The sequence below is a fragment of the Camarhynchus parvulus genome, chromosome 1, assembly GCF_901933205.1.
Source record: "Camarhynchus parvulus chromosome 1, STF_HiC, whole genome shotgun sequence".
NCBI classification, from domain to species: domain Eukaryota; kingdom Metazoa; phylum Chordata; class Aves; order Passeriformes; family Thraupidae; genus Camarhynchus; species Camarhynchus parvulus.
This window is the reverse complement of record NC_044571.1, coordinates 113,199,458-113,222,858: the sequence shown is the minus strand read 5'-3', so window position 1 is coordinate 113,222,858 and position 23,401 is coordinate 113,199,458. Positions and strand designations below refer to the sequence as shown.

At 40.5% G+C, this 23,401-nt stretch overlaps 2 protein-coding genes across 2 annotated transcripts in view; both read left to right on the top strand.

The window, feature by feature from the left end:
* ZNF654 (zinc finger protein 654) overlaps positions 1–12,311 on the top strand; it is a 30,706-nt gene extending 18,395 nt beyond the window's left edge. Inside the window, exons 7-9 of the mRNA XM_030945789.1 lie at positions 3,735–3,876; positions 5,304–7,629; positions 7,954–12,311. Coding sequence (XP_030801649.1) covers positions 3,735–3,876; positions 5,304–7,629; positions 7,954–7,961 — 2,476 coding nt within the window. The 3' untranslated portion in view covers positions 7,962–12,311. The remainder of the gene's footprint in view (positions 1–3,734; positions 3,877–5,303; positions 7,630–7,953) is intronic.
* Positions 12,312–14,779: 2,468 nt separating this feature from the next.
* C1H3orf38 (chromosome 1 C3orf38 homolog) lies at positions 14,780–20,226 on the top strand. Its single transcript, XM_030951187.1, has 3 exons — positions 14,780–15,047; positions 16,402–16,622; positions 18,389–20,226. Exons 1-3 carry the CDS (start codon positions 14,915–14,917, stop codon positions 18,962–18,964), a joined length of 930 nt encoding a protein of 309 aa, XP_030807047.1. The 5' UTR covers positions 14,780–14,914; the 3' UTR covers positions 18,965–20,226.
* Positions 20,227–23,401: the final 3,175 nt, after the last annotated feature.

Below are 23,401 nucleotides of genomic sequence, written 5' to 3'. Positions count from 1 at the left end.
TAAAAAGAGAATGTGTAGTGCTGAAAATGTGCTGTTAATTATGGAAACTTGGATGTCATGAACAGAGGCATCACCTAGATGGAGTTCTCTGGAAAACATTGAAGATGTTTTCACACACATTCAATTATCTTGATACCCGGACTTGGTTTTAGGGCTAAGAAGTGTTTTCTAGAGTGTTGTCAACAAATTTCATCATTCTGAGGACTGAAAGATGCCTAAGGAATATAATCCTCCTGAGCCTGTATAATTTCTGTAACTAAAGGAACATCTACATTCCTTGATAAAATATGCTTTCTTTGTTTATGTAGTTAAAGCAAAACATCCCAGCAAGGATTTGATAGAGATCAAATTACCAATCTGTCTAACTAATTTTAATATTGAGTTCAGAAGCTACCTTGGATTTCTGTGTTCACAGATTCCAGGAAATCAAAATGCTTTGTTGTCTTGAGAAACTAATGAAAATTAAATATGATAATGTTTACTTTGATATTAATATTTTTCCTTAACTACTGGGCTGTAGGAAGAGTAATTGCTCAATCAAAACCATTGGGATTATGATAATGACATCCATTATAGTACCATGTGTTGGTAATAGATACTGATACTTTTCATCCAGTCTGTCCAGGAAAAGATGGACAGGACTGTTCAACCCAAAAGGTAGAGTTTGTGTGAGCTCAGTGGGAATTGAATCTATCTTTGCTGATTTCTGCCCAAAAGCTGCATTTCCCTATTTCTTACTAGGAAATTACAAGTGTAACCTCCATGAATTAATGCTTTCTGACTTGAGGAGTCAGTCTTGGAAGAAATGCATTTTCAATACTGTAATTAAAACTCCTTTTGCTGGAGTAACATGTTGACCTTGCTCTTACTCAGCTGATCATTGAGTTTTGCATCATCCATTTTTGAAATTGCTGCTCAAAGCAAGATGTATCTCATTTTGTTCTGGCAAATCACATGTCAAAGATGAAATTCTACTAGAGGCTCGAGTACTGTTTGATACCTAGATTTCAGGGAAATAATCTTGGCATCACAGTACTTTAATTTATTTGGAATATAGAACTTGAGGATCTTTAGAAGAGAGTTCAGAGCAGTTCTGTCTGTGCAGCTCAAGCAGATGTTTCATTCTTCACAAATGCTGAGCCTTAACAATTGTGTTCCCAAGAAGAACTCTATGTAATACTTAAAAGCTCATGGAAACTGCAGTAAAGCTTGTGAAGGCATGACTATGCTGTAGTCCAGTCTTTTGAAGAAGGAGGAGCCAGGTTAAATTAACCTGCAGAATCTGTTTTTCCCCCAGGGAAGCTTTTAGTGTCTCCAGCACAGCAGAAATCATCTCACCTTGTCTGGAACTGAGGGTCTTGCAGACCTAACAGAGATCTAGCTGCTAACACTACAAGCAAAGATAAGACAACAGATTAGAAAGCTGTAAATAGCAGATATTTGCTACAGCCTAAATGAGATCTTCTAGCTAAAACCATTAGCTGTCGTCTTGGAGGAAGACAAACTTTAAGGAGCTTGGTCACAAAACTCAAATTTTCACTGATATTAAGAATAAATTCTAGATTCAGACGAACAAATTATTTTTCTGAAATGAAATCATCAAGCTGTGCTTGGTCGTACAAAAAATATTTTTCTGCGAAGTAATTGTAAGAAATCAATTCATAATACTTTGTATCAAAGTGTTGTCTCTTCAGGAAGACACACAATATTTTGATCGAGCAGGCCTAGATGGCTTTCCTTCTCTGACAGATGATTTTAAATACTATTTTGGCTATTTTCAGGTGATTGCTATGCAGTAAATTTAGTAAGTCAAAGAATTTTTACCCCAGGTTTGGTAAGTCTTTTGGCAAAGCATGTTCACTACTTACTAAGAGCAGCAAAGTGTTTAGATCCAACTAAGATAGGAAGGGTTTAACCATCATTTCACGTGGCATACAGTGGTTTTGGTGTTTTGTAGGTTAGGAGGCTGGAATGCATGGTTGCCTCTGTTAAAGAGGTACTGAGTTCTGTGATCTCTCAGTAACAATTTTCATTGTCCCAACAAAGTCAGAAACTTAAAAAGGAGAAGCCATTGTATTGACATAGCAAAATAAAACTAAGACTAAAATACTGTTTCATGTCAGGGTCTAGGTAAATGGTGGGTAACACCTTGTTCTTCAGCCATGCAGCTCTTCCTTCTACTTGTAGTTTTCTGCTCTCCTTTTTCAGCTCTTTCCTTGTGCCAGCCTAGCACTTGTCTGAACACAAAGCAAGCCCCTTTAACCACCAATCTCTCAAGAATAATTTGGTTTTTCTCATGATCTCTGGGATTTATATTGAAGTGGCTTGCTTTGAAATGGTGTGAGGCAAAGCAGAGAGTGAGATGGATTATTGAGTTGTAACATATAACAGCAAAACTACTCAGTTCTTACTTCTGTACTTCAGGTTGAGAGTTCTGCTGAGTTGTTAAGAGTGGTTTAGTGCATGAAGATACTAATTTCAAACTTGCATATGAAGTTTGCAAATATGTAGAATTCAGGTTTCTAGCCTGGTAAAGGCAGAGGTGAGCAGTTTGCATCTTCAGGAAACCAGAAAGTTTTATTTTTTTTTTGTGTGTAGAGCTGCTTGTAGGTGTCCCTTTTCAGTTTCCCCTATAAGCTTGATCTTTCTTTCAGCTTTAGTTCTCTTGGGTTCTGAATAAAAGAAGCTAATCAAGGTCTCAGTGTCAAGCAGAATTCTAGAGCTGTCCTGAATTTAAAAGTGGAGATGGTTTTGTTGTAGGCAGTTCTGTCGCTTCCCTTCTTTCAGGCTCTGAGCTCATTAAGAGAAGCTTAACCTCAAAAGGTTTGTGTGACTCTGGAAGTCAGCTAAATATTTTGTTAGTAGCCAGGTTTGTTTTGAGGGAGGAGATTGCTGGAGTAGAAAAGTCTTTTCCTTCAGAAAATGAAAGTCAGTGGGTCCTGCTTTAATTGTAACACTGTGGTGGGATTTCTCCTGAGTCCTAACTAGAGCTACCCCTGTGTGAGATCTTAGTGCTGGCAAATCTTCTCATGACTAAAAGTTAGCCCAGTTGCCTTCCTAGGTCTCTGAATTAAAGTGCACAAAACTTTTATGGTGTAAACTTCAATTAGCTCTATTTTATAGGCTAATACATCACTTGTGCAGAGTTTAGCACTAATCTGTTCTTACATTTCCTTTTCTCAGGCAGGAATGTTTTTTAACGGTAGATCATGGAGATGTAGGATAGCTGTAGAGCCTGAAATGGTATAACTGCTCTAGGCAGAAAACTGTGCTGTAATAACTGGAGAACATCACTATTTCCTGACACATCAGGAGCTTCCTGTGCTGCTTCCACTTTTCACATTCAACAGCTTCTTTTCCTGAAGGACTCTTCATCCTTGTACTGCAAGTGACTTAATCCCAAGAGCACACAGATGTTTATTGCCTGTGGTGTTGAGGGCTAGGTGTTGTTCTATCTGATTTTTTTGTGCACTTCTCTGAAACTGAGCTGAATACATGAATGTTTTGTTGAATATTTAATTGCTTGGTGATAGGAGATACCCTGAATGCTTTAACAAAGTAATTAAGTTGCATTTTCCATTGTGCACATCTTGGTGTTAATTAGGTCAGTATTACACCCTCAAATATGATTTTAATCACAGAATATGCAAATAATTGTCGTAGTAATGCATTGTGCTTAGTGAGAGTGTTCTAAAACTCAATGTAATTAGAATATTTTATTCTCTACCTAATAGGGACCTGATCTTCATTTGGAGTAAACTGCAGCTCAAATCTAACCCATCCAAACAAGTATTTGTGGACCACTGCTACCAGCTTCTAAGAATTGCTACAAATGTCAGAGTAATTTTCCCTTTCATGAAAGTCATTAAGGATGAAGTAAGTTCTGTTTGTTTTTACCTCATCCACCGTTCTTTTGGTTAAAGTAAAGAGAAGTGATGTTTTATTGTGTAATGACCACTTTTGGTGGAAAGTTAAAAAAGAGGGGTTAGGGAAGGACATAATATTATTTTTCAAGTTTTGTCAGGTTCCAGAATGGGCTTCAATATTAAGATTGCTTGTGTGGTTTTAAGATTTTCTTTTTTTACTGAGTTCTGAGTTTTTCTGTTTCTGCAGCAAGTTTGAGGAGTAAGTCCATGGAATAAATGTGGATGATTGGGTTGGGCATTTTTTTTTTCAGGCTGACCTCTTAAGGAAATGAGATCTGTATAATTATACATACCCTTCATCCTTGTTAAATTCTGAATCCTTTTACTAATTCTAATCAAAATTGGACAAAATGGCTTAATATAACATAAAGAAAAAGGAAGAATAATACAGAGGAATACATGATTTTTGCTTCAGATAAGTGTGCTGTATTTTGTGCTTCAGATCTCAGTCTTGTTCTGCCCTATCTGCAAAAGATGTCATGTGCAATGCTTTGCACATAGGCCCGAGTTGTTTCCCAACATATGTTATTTATCATTGACCTGACTTAACAGAGCTCTTTCGTATTTTATGCCCTAAATGAATTCTAAATTACTTTGTCAGATCTGAATGCAATAATTTGTTGCTGTTCAAGGGTATGTATTCTAAAATGCTTGTGGTGATATTAATAATTCTATTTGCATCTGAATACTCTTGTTTTTTAAATAATCCCCTACTTATGGAGCAATGTCTGTATTTGTTAAAACCCAAATACAGGAGGTATTAATTATTTCTAAATTCCCTGTACCCCTTTTGACTTTAATCTGCTGCCTTTTGGGCAGAGTATTTCTGATCGTTCACTGTGTTCATGACAGGGCCCCCAGCTTAAAGTGTGGAATAGGAATTCTGCTCATTAGAAAGATGGATCATCAGTTTTGGAAAATGAAGCCTTTTAGACTTCTTGGCCATGGGTTGTTCAAAACTGTCAGCCATATTACCATGGTTTTAATGTAATTCAAGCGAGAAAGGTTAGAATGGCCAAAATATAGAGGAACTGTCCAATTACAGTGTGAAGCAGCCTAGGTAATGGAAAGGCAGGCAGAAGATATTGATAGATCAGAAGTGATCTCTTGCAGTTCTGGTTTATATCCCCAAATAATTGTCTTTAACTACAGAGCTGCATGGGGCAGAGCTGAAGCTTTGTAGCTGTACAGCTTTCAGTGCAAACCATTTTTGTATCTGTATTTATAGCCTTGTTTGAGCAATATTTAAAAATGTTCATGCCCTTGGGTGAAGTTCAGTAGCAGGATGCTTTCTGAACTCCTGTTCTGCAATAGATGAATATAAATACGTGGGATGTTTGGGAATTGTTTATGTACGCTGTGATTTCCTTCCTGCAGGTTGGTGAAGATGGCCTTCAGATCTGTGTTGAGATATGTGGATGTGCCCTACAGCTGGACCTCCGTGAAGATCCCAACATGAAAAGTCTTATTTATAAAGCAATTGCTCATTTTCTGCCAAATGACTTGGAGATCCTCAGAATTTGTGCTCTCTCCATCTTTTTCCTGGAGCGTACCTTGGAATCTTACTACACCGTTGAGCACTTGTACAAATGTGCAGATGAAGAGTACAATGAGTGCACTAGTTCTGTTCAGAACCGTGTGCGGTTCGAGCTGCTGCCCATCTTGAAGAAAGGATTGTTTTTTGATCCCGAGTTCTGGAATTTCTTGATGATCAAGCAGAATTGTTTAGCCTTGTTGGGGGATAAAGCCTTGGATGGCTTGAGTGAAAGTACACTGGAAAACTCTCCTGCAAATACAGAGAAAACAGTGGAGTACGGGGCTCTAGGTGAGGAACGTGGCTGTTTAACAGATGTCAGCAATGGGGAGCTTGACCCTGGAAACTGCCCCGGACCCCGCTCCAAAGGGAATGCCAGAAAGAACCACCAAGCTCTTGAGGCATCCAGAATGTTGGATCAGACTGAACCAAGTCACCGCTGTGTGATCTGCAACAAGGAGTTCCTTGGGGATCACATAGTGAAACACGCACAAGCTCACCAAAAAAAGGGCAGCTTCTCCTGTGTGCTTTGCACCAGGAAGTTCAGGCAGAAAGGACTCATGCTGAAGCACTTAAGGAATCACGTCAGGAAGATAGAAAGGCAACATCTTGCTGCAGCTCTTGAGGCTGGTCAGGAGGCTCCTGCTCTTCATGAAGTGCAATGTTCTGGTGTTCCTGTGTCTCTTGAAAATGGGAATTCTGAGGGTTCCAAAGATACTGAACCAGAGGCTACAGTAGCTACAGTAGCTCCGAGTTCTGATCAGGTCCAAGAGGAGGCCGAGAATGCAGAACAGGTTTTTGAGGCAGTGGAAAACCATCTAAGTGACCAGGATGATGCTACTGAAAACAGTAGTGACAGCTGTTTTAATAATGTCCCTGATGCTTTGAGTACAGAGAGCTTGCCTGAGGATGATGAAAGCTCCAGTAAAGAGTCACCCATTCTGCATAAAGTGAATGGAGTGTTTTGCCCTCAAAAAGATATTGATGGTTTGGATGAGGAAGGAACCTTTAAGTGCCCTGCTAATGGTTGTGCTAGAGTGTTTAAAAAAATAAGATTCCTCAACAAACACGCCAGAAAAACTCACCCAACTGATCTGAAGGTGCAGCAGCATATAATGAAATGGAATAAAGGAAAATGCCGCTTCTGCCAGAGGAAATTTGCTGATTCCCAACATTTTATAGACCACCTGAAGAGACATGTGTATCCAAATGTTTACTTTTGTTTACACTTTAATTGTAATCAGAGATTTAAGCTGTTGACTGAGCTTGCAGAACATACAAAAAGTCACAGTGTGTTTAAAGCTCAGTGCAATTTCTCAAACTGCTGTGAGCTATTTGAGGAGCTCCCTTTGCTGTATGAACACGAGGCTCAGCATTATTTAAATAAAACCCCAGAATGTTCAGAAGATGCGAGTGAAAAAGATTCTTCAGATGATCCTTCAGAACTTTGTAGTTACCAAGATGATGATGAATCCATTAATGAAAAGGAAACTGTAGATTTACCAATTCCAACCTGGAAGTCAAGGAAAGATTCTGCAGAACCAAAGACATATATTCAAAGTGTGGAGAAGAAAGCAAATAATGTAATTCACAATGGAAATGAAAGCTCATCTGAGAGTAGTGCTCCAGTTTTAAGTTTGATAGACCAAAAGACACCTGTGTTACAGCCAAATCCTGAAAACTGTAATGTTGTTAGTGACCAACTGGTCAATGGGCACAGTGACCCAGATCAGACATCATCCAAGGCAGCCCAGGTACCTTTGGACAGAGTAGCAGATGAAACAAGGACAGAAAATGGGTCAGTGTTACCAGTTTTACAGAATTGTCATGATGCACCACAAAATAATGCTCCTGCAGTCTCACAAGTACCTTCTAAACCAAATCAGACGACAGAGACTACTTCATATGGTGTCATCTTAACAAAACCCTACGTCAGACCATTGCCTCCCAGTTACCTTGATGAACGTTACATTAGCATGCCAAAACGGAGAAAAATTTTGGCTGATGAGGTAGATGCTTACTCTGAACAAGACAAAATTTGTAGCAAATCAACAGAAAGATTTAGATGTGGCAACTGCTTGACCATCTACTGTAATTCAGAAGCACTTGAGGCTCACCTTGCACAAAAGAAGTGTCAGACGCTCTTTGGATTTGATTCAGATGATGAAAGTAAGTCCTGCAGTCCTTCCATGCTGGTTTCTTTGGCAGTCAATAGCAATCAGAAAATGGTCTTTGCAAACAGGAATAGATAAGACACACACTAACTAAATCACAGTACTCTGCTAAATTGGAAGTTGAAATTGGACATGCTGTTCAGAATAAGAAAGAGGTGGTGAGAATTTGTAGGCAAACTAATGGAAAAGACTTTGATAAAACAGAATGGGGTCATTCAATCAGTCTTTCCTTGCATGTTTGAAACTAAATATGGTGAAAAATATAAGAAGTGTTCTAGATTAAGGAATTATTTACATTCTGATCTTTTGTCTTTTACAGGTGCCTGATTCAATGTTGTGGAGAAAAGTATCAGATGAAGAGTGGTGTAAGGAAACACTACATGAAGCAGCATCAGTTTGTTTCCCAGTTGGCCTTAATCATGAAGCAGTCTCAAATTCCTATAGAAAAACATGACCTTGATAAAGACAAAGCACATTTTCTAGACAAAACTCACAAAGGAGTAGTAGGAGCTCTGCAGGTCTTGAGTCCAGAAAAGTTGCTACAAAACCCCCAAAGTACCAGTTATCCAAAAAAGCCATGTTCATTCCAAATGTATGATTGAAGCTTAATGGCACAGCTTTTCTAGCATGAAGGTTGAAGGACAATGGGGCATAGAGGTGAGCAGGCAGAGGAAGTAGAGGTGTTCATTGCCTTGTGGAAATCCAACCAGCCAGTTCTGAAAGCTGCTTTAGTTTGTGTGGTTAATGGGTATCTGTCCACACAGCTGAGAAGGAATAATTCAAGAGGTATTACATTCTTACCTTGTGGATAAATGCATAAAGAAACCATGCATTCTTTTATTTTTTTTTTAAGTCTGAGTATGTGAGTCCATTATCTGCTCAAAAGAATGGAGCTTGTTTCATAAGCTTCTACTTAGAATCCAAAGAGCAATGTGGAAGGAAATCTTGAGCTAGATGGGATGCTGGAATAGCCAAAAACTTGAAATACAGAACAAGCAGGGAAAAGTGAGTTGATGTGCTATTTTGTGATACTTGCACACAGTGGAAATCAGATGTGTGCAAGAGAAGCCCTTTGCAAGGCTGAGGTAAAAGTGACTTCTGTGAAACATCTGCTGTAGGTGTGGGAAGACCAACACAAGCGATAGATTGTGTGGATATTAACAGCAGCTGATGGAAGCAGATCTGGAATGTTGGGAGGGCTAAGCTTGCAGAGTTAAACTCATATTCTGCAAACTCAGAGGTCCCTCAGCTGTTGGGAGGACAGACGAGAACTTGAGAAGGCAAATGGAAGCAGAGCACATCAGGTTGGGGTGAACAGAAAGGTCAGGAAGAATCTGTTTCACATCTGTTATGTTGCTTAATGGTGGTGGGCCACAACTCAGTACTGCCACTAATTATTCATTGTCTAGAAGGGAGGAAACAGGGATCCTCTCAATCCTTAAGACACATTGCAATCCCACCTAGTAGCATCCTTTGAAAGGAGAGCCTTTCCCAGAGGTTGGTGAAGGAGTTATTTAAATGTTAAGCACTTTATTCACAATTCACTGTTCATAGAAACAATCACAATGTGAAGCCAGAAAATAGGAGTTCTTCAGTTCTATATGGAAAACTGAAATACAGAAGATTTTTAAACCAAAAAGATGGCATCGTAATTTTTGGTCTTCCTACCCTAAGGCAGAGGTGTGGCAAACATGCACATTGTCCAATTACTGTACAAATTTATCCTCTAATTTATCTCACACTGTCTTGCCACATAATATTTTTTTATTTGGGATCCTGTTCTCTGGAAGTTGTAGTGGGATTGCAGGCACAGGGGAGGCACAGGGGTGAAAACTGATGTTCAGAGTCGTTCCAGAAATGCAGGACAGCACAGAGCAACTGTTCCTGCTCAGCTGTCACTGAGGAGTTCATCACAGTGTGTGCAGGACTTAAATAAACAGGTGGGTGAGAATTAATGAGTAAAAACTTAGGGGGTGCATAAAGCCCCCTGTTCATTGTACAATGGCTCACTCTTGCAAACCCAAGGGTTTCTCTGTAAGATTGGCTGTGAAGTAGTTCTGGCACATACACTCAGTAGTTCAGTAATGCCTCTGCTGATAATCCTCTGTGGAACTAAACAGATATTTGCATTAATTCTGCTTTCTTTCCCCTTCCTGCAAGGTAAAAAGAATGCAAATTCAAAATCATGCTCTTTAGTTCTAGAAGAGTTTTGCCTTAACTTTGAGTTGGATTAACATAAAAGGTTCTAAAATTATGATCACAGATATGTGTGCATTACATAAATCCCAGTTATGGCCCACTTCCAGAGATTTGTATGATGTTTGAGGCACCAAAGAATTTTTTTGCAGTTGCAAAAAACCTGATTTAAATGCATCATTCATGATATATAAATATATACACATTATATATATATTTACATGTATAAATACATTAAAAATTTTAAACATAAAGTTAATGGGGTCCTTATCAGACAAATGCACTTTGACATTTTTTACTTTAAGATACCAACTAATTTTCAAGGACCCAGGTACTGTGTTGAATGTTCCCAGGCTCCCCTTTCTTTCCTTAACATTGCTTAAATATATTTGGGAGGAAAAAAAGGTTCATTTTAAAGTATTACAGCTCTGAAAATCTTAAAAGTGAGTCAGCAAAGATACAAAAAAGATGTTTGTATAAAATCTTTTTAATGTACCTTTTAATCTTTGGTGCTTTTTTGCCTTTTCCCTGGAGCTCCATATATTTGAAGATGCTTTAAAAACATGATTGAGACTTGTATTATCTTTGGTTTAAGTGTGTAGATAAATGCATCTGTGTACATGCATAAACTGTGACCATAATTTTTTGTACCTGCATTAAAGTAATTTTTGTTCCAAGATGCTTTTCTGGGACACCACCGTTTGTTTCTCTTATGTATTCAGTGTGTACACTCTGGAGAATAGGAAATATGAATTCTTACATAGGGGAAGATGAGCATCATCTAACAGGAATCTGTCTAGTTATCAGGAATCTGTTGAATTGACTTAAAGTAGCAAGTGGGTGGTAATGTTTTAAAATAATTATTTTCGTTTCAAAAGACATTGCATTTTCTTTAAGCTACTCTCTGATACCTGTTGGTATTCTCAGGTAGTTGCAGTATTAAGCAACTTTAATCAGAGGCAAAAAGATACTTGGATCATGTGTGGAATAATTCTAATCATGTGTGGAATAATTCTCCATGCTTTTTAAGGATTCTTTTATTTTGAGTATTTCCCCATACCAAGCCTGCAACTTCGAAGGCTGAAAACAGGTTACAGGTCTTGACAATTGGGGGTTTTTTGGCTGACTTTTTTTCCCAGACATTAAGCATTGTGTGATGTAATTGGAAATCCTTGAAGATGTATCACTTTGATTCAATAAATCCTGAAGTACATGTATAATGTAAGCCTCCAGCTACCCTAAAGCTGCCTGAAGTTGTCCATGAGCCTAGGACCCTTGTCGGATCAAAGTTGGTGCAATTAATAACATTCCTTCAGTTGGATTTGGACTTTCTTTTAAGAGTGTTTCCTCTACCCCATCATGGTTCACTGTAAAGGTCATGGAATTTCTAATTTCAAAAAGCTGCCGCTTGGTGTAGGCACCTTTCACAAAAAAAAAAAGGAATACTGAAAGTAGGTTGCAAGTGGTCATATCTGTGGGACAAGGTCACTGGTACTTTGGTTATTTAGCCATATTCATAAAAATTATATGAACTGTATAGTTTGGATAATTTATAACATTAAACTTTGTGATTTTAATATCACATGGAAGGTTCAGCTGTACTCATTTCTTTTATTGTTTAACACCAGTGCTATGGACAAAAGACCCAAAGGGGGTGGTAGTGTTACTATTTTCTTAATTTATTTGGTACTGTATAACACCTTTCTGATTAAATGCAGTGTATGCATTTTGGGACTCTTAATTTGTAAAAGCTGTTACAGGTTCAGCAAGAAAGGAAATTTGTGCTTCCTTGTTGAATGTTAAATTATTTTACTTTGCATTTTATATGAGAGTACAAATTAAAACTGAGCCATCAAACTGCAATAAATCTACAGTAGTGTTTCATTTTAAAGACCTTTTGTACTGTACATAGATTTGTTCAATAAAACCTTGTCTTTGTTGTTGATAGAAACTGATCTTGTCTTTTGGAGAATCACTCTGGAAATGCTGCTGTGATGTTCAGAGCTACTGTGTTATGTTTGGTACGTGATGGTTGCATGGCACCTGTGGGAAGATGCCAGGTCTTGATGTTCCACATGTGTAGATATTTGGATTTGAACAGATCAAGCTTCAAAATGGGGGCAGCAGTTAATTCCTAGGGCTCAAAATCCAAATTTGAGGCAACAGACAAGTCAGGGTGCAGCTGTTGTGAGATACCTCTGCTTCTGGTTGGTTGTCAAGTTCAGACAGCAAGACAGCGTAACTGCTTTTTTGTTTTGCTTCAGAAAGTTCAACACTGACACCTGAAATTACTGGATAATTTAGATTTATTATTCACAGCCCTGTAAATTGCTAGGGTTTTTTTTGATTGCAGCTTTTTGACTGTCTTCTGGAAAATTTTGGATGGTGACTTTTTGTGTGTGTGTAACTTCAAACTTACTTTTGTTTTCTACTGTGGATAATTTTGACAAGGTCCTTGCCTGAGGAAGGTAAGGGTGAATGTAAGGGTAAGAGATCTCAAGTACATTTTGCCAGCAAAAATATTTATCAAAATGGCAATGTGTACATAAGCCATTTAATAAATAAATTGTTAAATATGTTAACACCAAAGATAAACTTCTTTGCCCCTCCTCAGATGGACAGGAGGGAGGAAATAGAATGACAGTCCTTGTAGTAACTCCTTGAATTACAACAATAATTTATTGTTACAAGAGTGCTGTTCACCTTTTGGTTTATATAGGCTAATAATTTTCCTGTTTCATCCCCTTTGGGAATGCCAGTTCCTGCTCAATGCTCAAGTCAATTAAAAGTTTGAATAAAAACTCTAAAGGGAATTTTGAGTTATGAGAAAGAGAGAAAAAAATGAAACCTACTTCTGAGATTATCCCTTTTCCACCCCATTACCTCTAAAGGGGAAAGACAAAGTAAGATAATATGTAAATATATTATAAATAATTCTGCTGAAAGGGCTGGTCTTGGTTTAGAACAGGAAAGAAGCTGTGGGGAAACATCAGTCCTGAATATTGAAAAGTCTCTCCAATCCCTCTGATGCCGGTGCACTTTTCCTCTCTAAGGATTAATGGGAATGTGACTATTCTGAGGCAACCTCTCCCTGCCCTCCCCTCCCACCCTCTTATTCCTTACTGAAAACAGAGCTAAGATCTCAATCTAATTTTTTAAATGGTATCTTGTTGGGATTTTTTTTGTTTCCCTGAATTCCAGAAGATTTGGATAGGCATTGCTCCTTGAAGGTTGCAAATCTAAATAAAGGTTTATTGAAACATAAGCAAAATGAAGCCAAGGTAATTTATATTTCTCAGATGTGTTTTCTAATTTGTAGTTTGCAGGATTGATACTAATCAAGAATATTAAATCATTGTGCACATGAGGGGAAGTTTGGCACAGCAGACAATAAGCATTATTATGTTAAAGCTTTCCAGATGCTTCCAGTTTGAATTTTGATCTGAATGTTGAATTTAAAATGCATGGGCAAATTTTGTTCAGCTGTTTCTGGCTTATATGGAATTCATTGCTGCAGTTCAAGAGAACAGCTCTTACTCAGCTGAATGTGTGTTGCTTTTCCTTCTGATCAACCTGGGACATCTGCATGGACAATTTTTAGATCTTAAAGAGGAAACAATCGTCTAAAATACAGGGATAAGGAATGTCCTCTGTTCCCACCAGTGTTCTATTGTAGGTTTACCAGACCTTGGGGCAGGTATTCCTTACTACAGCTCTGAACAGAGCCCACCAAAACGATTAGTTCAGTTGTTTGTGCAAAAGCATCATCAGTAATTCAAACGTGGTTGTTTTGTGTGTCTTTACAGGATCTGTGTGTTCCTGGGCTTGAAATCACAGGTGGCTTTAGCACAAAAAGGTGGTCTCCTTACACATCCCTATTAAAGCATGGGGTGGAGGAGAGCGTTGGCTTTTTCTGCCACAGAGAGGTCAAGCACTCTTTGCACCTTTATTTTTCTCAGCATGTAGCTTATGATGGTTAGTTCAACTGAGGCTTTTACTGTCTTCTATTCCCTTTTTTGTCTATCTTTCCTCTTTTATGAAGTGTCTATTACTGGTTGTCTGCCCCTGACAGAGAAAACAGTGCTAAGTGGAAGAACAACACATGTTGAGAGCTTGCATTTAGTAACAAAAAGCATCTTTAGTTTAGAGGACTTTGTTTCCTTAAACAGGTGCTGTGCTGTTGGATTTCCCAGTCCTGGTGCCATGCATCACTTGGGAACGTGCAGTTCTTGCCTCAGATACAAGTGGATTGGACTCTGGCTTGCTCCAGGTGAGGTGACCAGTGGTAGGAATCATAGAATGACATCAGAGAATATCCTGATCTGGGTGGGACCCCTAAGGATCACAGAGTCCAACTCCTGGCCCTGCACATGACCTCGAGAGCCGCACCCTGCGCTACTTCAACGTGCTGTTTGAGCTCTGCCAGGCTGGTGCTGGGGAGAAGAACCTTTTTCTAAAACCCAGCCTAAACCTTCCCTGACACTTCAGATCATTCCCTCAGGTCCTGTCACTGTCACCGCAGAGAGATCAGTGTCTGTCCCTCCTCTTCCCCTCACGAGGATGTTGTGACTGCAGCGAGCCTTCCTCTTGTCCAGCTGAAGAGACCAAGCCCTCCTCATACAGCTTCTCCTCAAGGCCCTTCCCCATGGACACTCTCTGAAGGCTTTACGACCTTCTGAGAGTGCGGTGCCCAGAGGTCCCCCAGGACTGGAGGTAAGGCTGTCCCAGCCCAGAGCAGAGCTGGACAATCCTGTGGCTGTCCATGCTGTCCCTGATGTCCCCAGGACAGGGATGTCACCCCTGACTCCAGGGCCGGCTCCCATCCCCTGGCCATGGACCAGTACCCACTCATCCCTTTCCATGATACTGCTCTCCAGCATCTCCCCAGAGCTTAGCACGGCTTCAGAGCGGGCCGGAAGGGAAGGACAGACTCAGATATAAACTCTCCATACGTCTAACACACACAATCTATACATTTCAGCCCGCCGCCAGCCACTTTGCTCCCCCCGGGCCGTTTCTCCGAGCGGAACCTCGGTGCCGGCCGCTCTTTCCGGCGGGCGCTCGGCGCTGCACCAGGCGCGGCCATGGCGGGCCCGGGGCTGAGCGAGCGGGAGCGGGCGGGGTGCCGGGACCTGCTGGAGCTCCTGCACACCGAGGAGCTGCTGGCGCTCACCGACACCGTCACCAACCGCCTGGTGCACCCGGAGAACCGTCAAGGTGCGCGGGCAGCGCCGGCACCGCCGGCCCGGGGCATTCCGAGCGGGGCCAGGCCCTGCGTTCGCATCCCCGGGCCCGGCGGCCGCGGCTGCCCCGGAGGCCCGGGGCTCGCAGGGCTCGGGGTCGCCGCCGGGAGCGTTCTCCTGCACGGCCCAGCAACTCCGGGGGCTGGCTGCTCGGAGCTTGGGGGTGTTCAGGCCGAGGAGGTTGCGGTGGCGACGGGCTCATAGCCAACCTTCAGCTCTGCGAGCATCTCTTTGCTGTCAGGCCCCTGCAGTGTGAGCTGCGAGCACGGCTGTGCCCTTAGTGCTTGAAAGTGTTGAAAGCTCCAGAGTCTCTCGCTGTTGGTTTCAGTCACGTTTGCTTTCAGTTTTGAAAGGGTAAAATACGAATCTCCATTGAACTTACTTTTTTTGCAGGATAGTTCCAGTTGTGACCATCCTCCATCACTTTGTTGAGATTTGTTTCATAAAAATTCATTTTTTATGTGAGTTACCTGAGGCTGCTGGGTTTGTTGCCCAGTGGCCTCAGGTATACATATATATATATATACACACATGTATATAGATACATATATATGTACATACATATATATATGTGCACATATATATGTACGTATACGTGTTTGTACTTGGCCTTGAGTATGTTTCACGTGATGTAACTAAAACCTGTAAGATTTTCCCTACACATTTCTTTAAATGGTCTTTTACCTGTAGTTTGTTTGGTTTTTTTTCCCCTTACCTTTTTTCCCTACTTTTTGCAGTGGTTGTAAGTTAAATTAAAAGATTTGTGTGTTTTACTTTAGCTATTTCTTTCTGGTTAGATTTAGGGTTTTAATAGGTCCCCTGTTAAGTGCTAGCCTCAGTTCAGGTGGGAACTGCTTCCTACAACTGCTTTAAAAGAGAATTGAAGTTTGTCATGTTTCCTCATTCTGCCACAGATCCTCATAGCTGAATTTTGTTTATTGTTGCCGTTCAATGCGCTGTTGCTGTGCTAGGATGCATATTCTTATCAACATGAGAGTTGTAATCACATTAGTGTGGAAATAAAACAGATTTAGTTCCATTTCCAGCAGGCTTCAGGAAGGAGGTTGAACCTCACTTTCTCAAACTACTGTGCATTGCTGAAACACTTCACTAGAATTCCTGTCCAAGAATTTGCAAGCCTTCGGGGGGTGTATTCTGTGTCTGATATGATGAGGCCAGATTTCAGTTTACAGCCAAACTTTCAGTCTCCTTATGTCCTGCCACCTTGTCTTGAACTGTATTTGGAGCTCAGGAGTGTAAGAAATGGCTTAGGCTTGGGGTTTTGTTGTGAAAGAAGATAACTCTCACTTCAGTTTCTTTCTTTGCAGAGGCCATTCATGCCATTCTGGTGTACAGCCAAAACGTCGAGGAACTTCTGAGGCGCAGGAAAGTCTACAGAGAAATAATTTTCAAGTATTTGGCGGCGCAGGGAATCTCGGTGCCTCCCTCCTCGGAGAAACACGTCCTGATCGAGCGTGTGAGGCAGCTCTGGAGCGGGCAGCTCACGGCTCGAGCTGCGGAGCCAGGGCACAGAAAACCTCCTGCGCAGGTGAGTGCTGCTGCTGCTGGAAACCCTCCGACTGCTCAGCTCTGCCTCCACAGGATGAGCAGTGCAAATGTGGCTCTGCACCTGTAGGAAGGTCCCAAACTTTTTTAACTCTTGGTTGGTTTGGTGTTAGTTGGGTTTGGTTTGGTTGGTTTTTAAATTACAACATCTGAAAGTGTTTGCTCTGTTTTCCACAGTATTTGAGCTCTAATGTACAGGGTCTTCTCCATGCTTTGAATTTTTAGATTGTCCTATAGGCTGAAATAGAAGTTATTCACAAATAGTTTGTAGGTTCAGGGGCAACTGAAAACAGTAAGAATGGCAGAGAAATCCTGCAGAGGCCCTTGTGATTTTAGTGAGTTATATGTTGATTAAATGTGCAGTTTCCAGCAGTGACAGGTCAGTGCCATTTGTTTTCCCTTTTTTTCCAAACAACTGAACTCATCATTGTAGTGGGCTCTGTTCAGAGCTGTAGTAAGGAATGCCTGCCCCCAAGATCTGGTAAACCTACAACAGAACACTGTGAGAACAGAGAACACATTCCTTATCCCTGTATTTTAGACGATTGTTTCCTCTTTGAGATCTAAAAAATGTCCATGCAGATGTCCCAGGTTGATCAGAAGGAAAAGCAACACACATTCAGCTGAGTAAGAGCTGTTCTCTTGAGCTGCAGCAATGAATTCCATATAAGCCAGAAACAGCTGAACAAAATTTGCCCATGAGTTTGTAACACTTAATACAGCATAAGAAAATGTGTTTTGGCAAGAATAGCTTATTTTGAAGTTAAAATTTTTGCCAGTTAGTAAATCCTCATGGTGTAACGAACTTGAAGGTTCATTTGTGGTTCTAATTGGCCCCCTTGCTGTAGTTCAGAGCCCTCATGGGCAGCAGCCCCACCTCCTGGGCTGTGAGAGCCCTGTCCCTGTTGAGAACCTCTTGCACTGAGGTTTCACTCAGGGATTAACTGATGACAGTTAGCACTTAGCTGAGAATTGTTTTCAAAACAATTTTCTTTGTGCATAATTAGAGAAGAAAGGTTTCTCTTAACAAAATTCTGTGGTTAATGGTACATAAATGAAATACTTAAAACATATTCATAAATTTAAAAGAAAGTCAGTTGATTTATTTATCACATAAATCTTTCTTTGCATTTGTTTTCTCTGAATTCCCGTCCCTTCTTTCTTCACCACTTTGAGGAAATGAGAATCTTGAACCTATGTAACAGAATTGGAAATTAATTTCAACTTGTAGTGAAGCAAATACAGCATTTCTGTTCAGAATTCTCCAGACTTTTCACTCTTAATTGCTTAATGCTTATAACACAATTTAATACTTACCAGACTTTGGTGTTAGCAAACTTGATATTTGATTTACTTCTAAAAGAAGTCTTGCTGTCAAGTCATAAATACTGTGAAGTTCTACAAAGTAACTGTACATTTAATTCCAAAAAATGTTACTTTACATCCTTCCCCTGCCCTTTTTCAGTAGAACCAGGATTTTTCTTTTTGTTTATAAAGAGCCCAATACACTGAAGCACTTTCTAGGTGTAATTCAAAGAACCGGTCCCAGTTCTCTATATTAGATAATCATGTTAGTAAAAATAAATTATGGTGTTTCAGGTGTTTCTTTTCTTTGGTATTTCTTTGGTGTTTCAGGCACTCTGACTCAGAACACTTAAAAGGTTTGATATAAGTATGTGCATGATTTGATGTTTTTGTAAGTGATAATCTTGCTGAACAGTTCTAAGGAAAAAATTTGCTTGACTGCAGAGTCATGGAAACGGACAGAAGTCACCACAAGACGACATTGTTGGTCTAGGAGGAGAATTCTGCCAGTGGTACTTTGAACTCCTGAACTCTCAGCACCCTTTGGGAATAAAATCTGAAGCAACATGGGGACCACAGCATTTCTGGGAGGATGCCAAACTGAAGTTCTGTTACAACACTTTGGAAAAAAACGTGGAACAATATGTGGGTGCAGACATGGTGAGCCTGCGCCTGCTGTCCTTGGTTAAAGAAGAATGTCTCCTCTTCAACCCAAATTTGCATTCCAGTGGCCTGAAATGTGCCATGTCCCCTCATGGATTGGTGCTGGTGGCAGTGGCTGGCACAGTTCACAGAGACAACACTTGTTTGGGTGTCTTCGAGCAAATCTTTGGGCTCATCAGCTGCCCCATGAGGAATAACACCTGGAAAATAAAACTGGTGAACCTTAAAATAGTAGGGCAGAGCGCTCTGGAGCCTGGGATGCAAATGGAACAACCTTCCATAAAATACGAGTCAAACCAACTGAGAGAGTTCTATGATGGGAATGAACTGACTGTGTTTGAACCTCAGAAATTCTGAGCATTTTGTCACAGCTGGCTGAGGGGCTGGGTTGTTGCTGCCATGCAGTTTCTCTTCTCTGAGTAAGATTTGCTGAGTGGCAGGCTGAGATACAGGGTATTAACACAAGTGATGCTTGTGGGCACTTTCCAAGAGCTAACAAATATTTCATGGGTATTCCTTCAGGTTTGCGCTGTCATTAGAGTGGAGTTTGGTTATTCATGGTTGCATTTAAATATGGATTAGCAGCATTTGTAATGAGGGGTTCACAAGCTGCACATTCTCTTCAGGACACCATTTGAAACTCTCACCTGAGCTGTAGCAGGAAGTCATTGCATCTGGTTTTGGAAATTTGGAAGGACTGAGTATTTAAATGGACATCTGAGTCCCAGGAAAATCAATAGAAAACTCAAAACAAAACACTGTGAATGGAGGCAGGTGCTGTGGGTGTTCTAAATGTGTTTTAATGGGACAGTGCAGGGAACTTGGCATTGTTGAAGTCTTTTTTTTTAGCTTCTTTGCATTGATTGCTTCCTGTCTTTAGCCTTATGGTTCCAGTTTTGTCTTGAACACACACAAATTTTTCTTACTGTGTCCCCAAGCAGACAGGCTTGAGATGGGTGCCCATTTCTAGCACTGACTGTCTTGGATCAAGAACTTGATTTCAGAACTTGCAGCAACACTGTATAAACCAAATGCTCTGGTAGTTATTTTGTATGTAATTACAAGAGAGTTTTTAATATAATAGTTGTGATTTTTGTATGTTTTCTCAAAATAAGTATTTTGTTTACTCTGAGCTGTTGTATTACAGGTACTGAAAGTCCATTTGTTACCACTGGGTGGTTACAATGATAGGTCATGCTAAGAAAAATATCCAATTACTACTTAATAATAGGAAATTATTGAAATTATTGCCAGTGTAAAACTTGATTTTTTTTTTACTGCATTTATTTATAGGGGATTAGAGGTGAAGTGAGGTGAAAACTTCTTTTTCTGCATCTTGTTTGATTGCTTGGGGATTTTGTTTTAATTTTCTGGCTTCACTGTTTCAAGTTCTGAAAACATAAACATTCCCCATAACTTAGCAGAACCAGAAGAACTGTTCCCAGGTGTGTGTTGATGAAGTATGGCTGGGTGAGAGGAAACAAGAAGGTTCAGGTATGCGCAGAACTGATCTTTGTGAACAGTCTGAATCTTGCTTTCTCCTTGAAGTAATTTCTTTTCTAAGCAAAAGTTCAGATACTGTGTTGGGATGTTCTTTCTCAATAAACAACTGAGTTGTGGCTTCTAATTTTTCTATTGTTTAGAATAAATATCCTTACATAGAGTTCCAAATTCAATTTTTAAGTCATTGACACAGACAGAATGTTTTAAGAGTAGAAGAACATTGACTGTGTGGCAAAGGTTTTAGCTTAACTTTGACTTTAAGGGAAAAGTTAGGACTTGTTTAAATGGAGCTGGACAAGTTTCAAAAAGCTGAAATATTTACAGGAGTGGTTTCATCCCTCTTTTTAGATGCTGCTGTTCAGAGCTGAAGGAATTAATTGTTGATTTACCATTGGAAGCACTGGACATTTTAGTTGTATTTAGGAGATTGAAAAAATGAAGTAAAATTTCTCAAAGTGTTATCATCCATTTTCCTCTGTTTCTTACCACGACAAATATTTTCAATAACAGTTTCTTATGTCTATCGCTACCACTGAAACTGCAATGCTAAATTTGTGCTTTCTAGATCTCTTTCTGGTAAATAATTTGATAAAAAGCAAAATTCTGTTTTGTGGAACTTTCTGAATGTTAAGCAGTGGAAATCATGTCCCTCTGTGCTTCCTTTGGATGCTCCCCATGAAATGAAGGTTTTAAGTGCATTCCTGAATTTGTAAAAGGTGTCTAATAATCTTCATCTCTTTAGACTTTATAATTTTTTTATTCTGCTGTTTTTTTCCCTGTTATAATTGTCTTTATTATGACAGGAAATCTTTTATGTTCCCTTGTCACAAGATGCTTTTTGCTTGCTGTTTTCTTGCAATCCATTATCTGTTTCAGTAGCTATATTTTTTCCCCTAAGAGGTGGATAAGGGTAAACTCTGCAGGGTGATAAAATTCTGTAAAAGGAGAAATACAGGCTTCCAGTAAAGATATCAACAACCACAGCATTTTGCTTTTAGCTCTTACAGTGTACTTCAGCTTTCAAAGCATTCTGAAGATGTACTGCAGCTTGAAAGTTTCTTTTCTTTTTTAAGGGCACAAAGTAGAAATTTCAAGTTAAATGTGGGTGTAAGTGCAGGAGTGACGAGTGCTGTGGCCATCCCTGCTGCCTGCAGGAAATCCAGAAGCTTGCTGGAATCTCTGCAGGTGACAGGAGTGGCCTCTGGGTGATATCTGGTGGCCGATTCATCACTTGCCCGGAGCTGCAGTCCCGAGGAGACTGTGCAGAGCAGGCTGCTTTATCCCACTCCTTGCTGGAAACAAAATTCCTTTAAATTGCCAGGTTCCCCCTTGCCTTGATCTAAAGGAAAGCTTGAAGGGAATCCCTCAGCAGATTGAAAACCAAGAAACCTCTTATATTTCTGGGATAAACTTAAAGAAATGACAAAAATACAACATTTATTTGGCTTGCTGCCAGTAGTAGTTGCCCTCAGAGAAACTCTTTAGAGACCTGGCTTAGAACAAAGCAGAGATCTTTGTGAAAGTGGTGTTTGTGCAGAGAGGCATCTGCTGGAAGGAGCAGGGGATGTGTAATTCCTGCACAGCCACTTCTTCTCTGCCCTCTGAGAGCATAAATTGCAAGGGAAATAACATCATGTTGTACATGCTGCCGTAAATCACTCGTTTTATGACCAGTAAAAGCCTGAGCTGCTCATCTCAATGAGGTTTGGGTGCCTTGCCAGCATTTTCCCACTTAAAACTATTGAAAGGAAATGGTGATTTTTAATAACTTGATTGTGATTTTTAATAACTTGACTGGGATTTAATGAAACAGTCTCATCTTTGATATCTGAGCTTTCTTTCTCCTCAGCTGCTGAAGTCTATTGTCTCAAATAATGGACAGGAGCGGCCTTCAGGTAAGGAATGGGTGAATAATCTGGGGATCTTCCACCAGGAGAGGTAGCAGCACCTCCTTTGCTGTAAGAACTCTGGGGTTGAGTAAAACTTGCAGGTGCCACATCCACACCTTGTTGGACACTTCCAGGGCTGGCGATTCCATCACTTCCCTGAGCAGCCTGTTCCAAAGCCTGACCACCCTTGCAGTGAGGAGCTTCTTCATAATATCTAGTCTAAGCCTCCTCTAGCTCAACTTCAGGCCATTTCCTCTCTTCCTGTCTTGTTCCCTGGGAACAGAGAACCTCACTACACTCTCCTTTAAGGTAGCTGTAGAGTTATAATGTCCCCTGAGCCTTCTTCTGGCTAAACACCCCCAGCTCCCTCAGCTGGTCCACATCAGACTTGTGCCCCAGACCCTTCTCCGGCTCTGTTCCCTTCTCTGGACACACCTCAGCCCCTCAGTGTCTTCCTTCTTTTTCAGGAGCCTCTAGAAAATCACTGCAAGTGTTCTCTGAAGCAGCCTGGGTAACTCCAAGTGTGCTGTTTGAATACCATGTTATAATTCCAAAATAACAAACCAAATGTTTTGATTTTTCCTCTTGGCAAGTTGCAGAATCTCCCAGGCACAAGGAAAAACATGTTCTTGGGTTCTGTCTTGGCAAGCTCTCACAACCCTTACTCTAAAGGCTCTTTTAGATACCCCTGGTTGTCACTGGCTCATTTGGGTTGTGTGGGTGAGTGTTGCACTCTGCTGTCCTAGTGTGAGCCCTTTACAGTGCCCTGAGTGCTTCTGCTGCAGGAAACATTTCAGTGCCAGTCAGATGCTGCTTTTGAGGAAAATGCTGTGTTTGCTGCCACACCCACAATCCCTGTCATCTGATTCACGTTTCAGAGCATTCACCGTGGAATTCCCTTGGGACAAAATGGACCAGGGAGCTCCTGCAGCCCTGTGGCCAGGGTACCCTGCTCTCTGTGAGGCACTCAGGCTGCAGGACCACCCTGGAGCTGGCTGGCAGCAAACCCCCAACACATGTAGAGATGCTGTGCTGGCAGCATCTCAGCAACAGCTGTTTCATGCTCCTGTTGCACAGCACTGTTTGCTAATGTAAACACAGCTTAAGGGTGATGAAAATGGTAATATGGCCTCCTTAGGATGAAATTAAATTAGTTTTCATCCTAATGCTTTCTTTAAATGTGTGTATATATATGTACATACATATTTTTAACAAGTCTTTCACTCACTTTCTAGCATTTCCCTTGCAGGATTTATATTTCAAATGGAGTAGTTGTCAGCTCCTCTTTAACAGCAATAAGCATAAGACATCATGTCAGTACTTGTTCATCTATTCCTTTTTCTCAGTTCATTAGTGTTATTTATTGCCTGGCTGGATTTTGAGTATTAATGAATTCTCCTCA

Coding starts and splice junctions, on each gene's coding strand:
- C1H3orf38 (XM_030951187.1), top strand. CDS start 14,915: ATGGCGGGCCCGGGGCTGAGCGAGCGGGAGCGGGCGGGGTGCCGGGAC. Junction 15,048..16,401: donor GCACCCGGAGAACCGTCAAG/GTGCGCGGGCAG, acceptor CTTTCTTTGCAG/AGGCCATTCATGCCATTCTG. Junction 16,623..18,388: donor ACAGAAAACCTCCTGCGCAG/GTGAGTGCTGCT, acceptor GCTTGACTGCAG/AGTCATGGAAACGGACAGAA.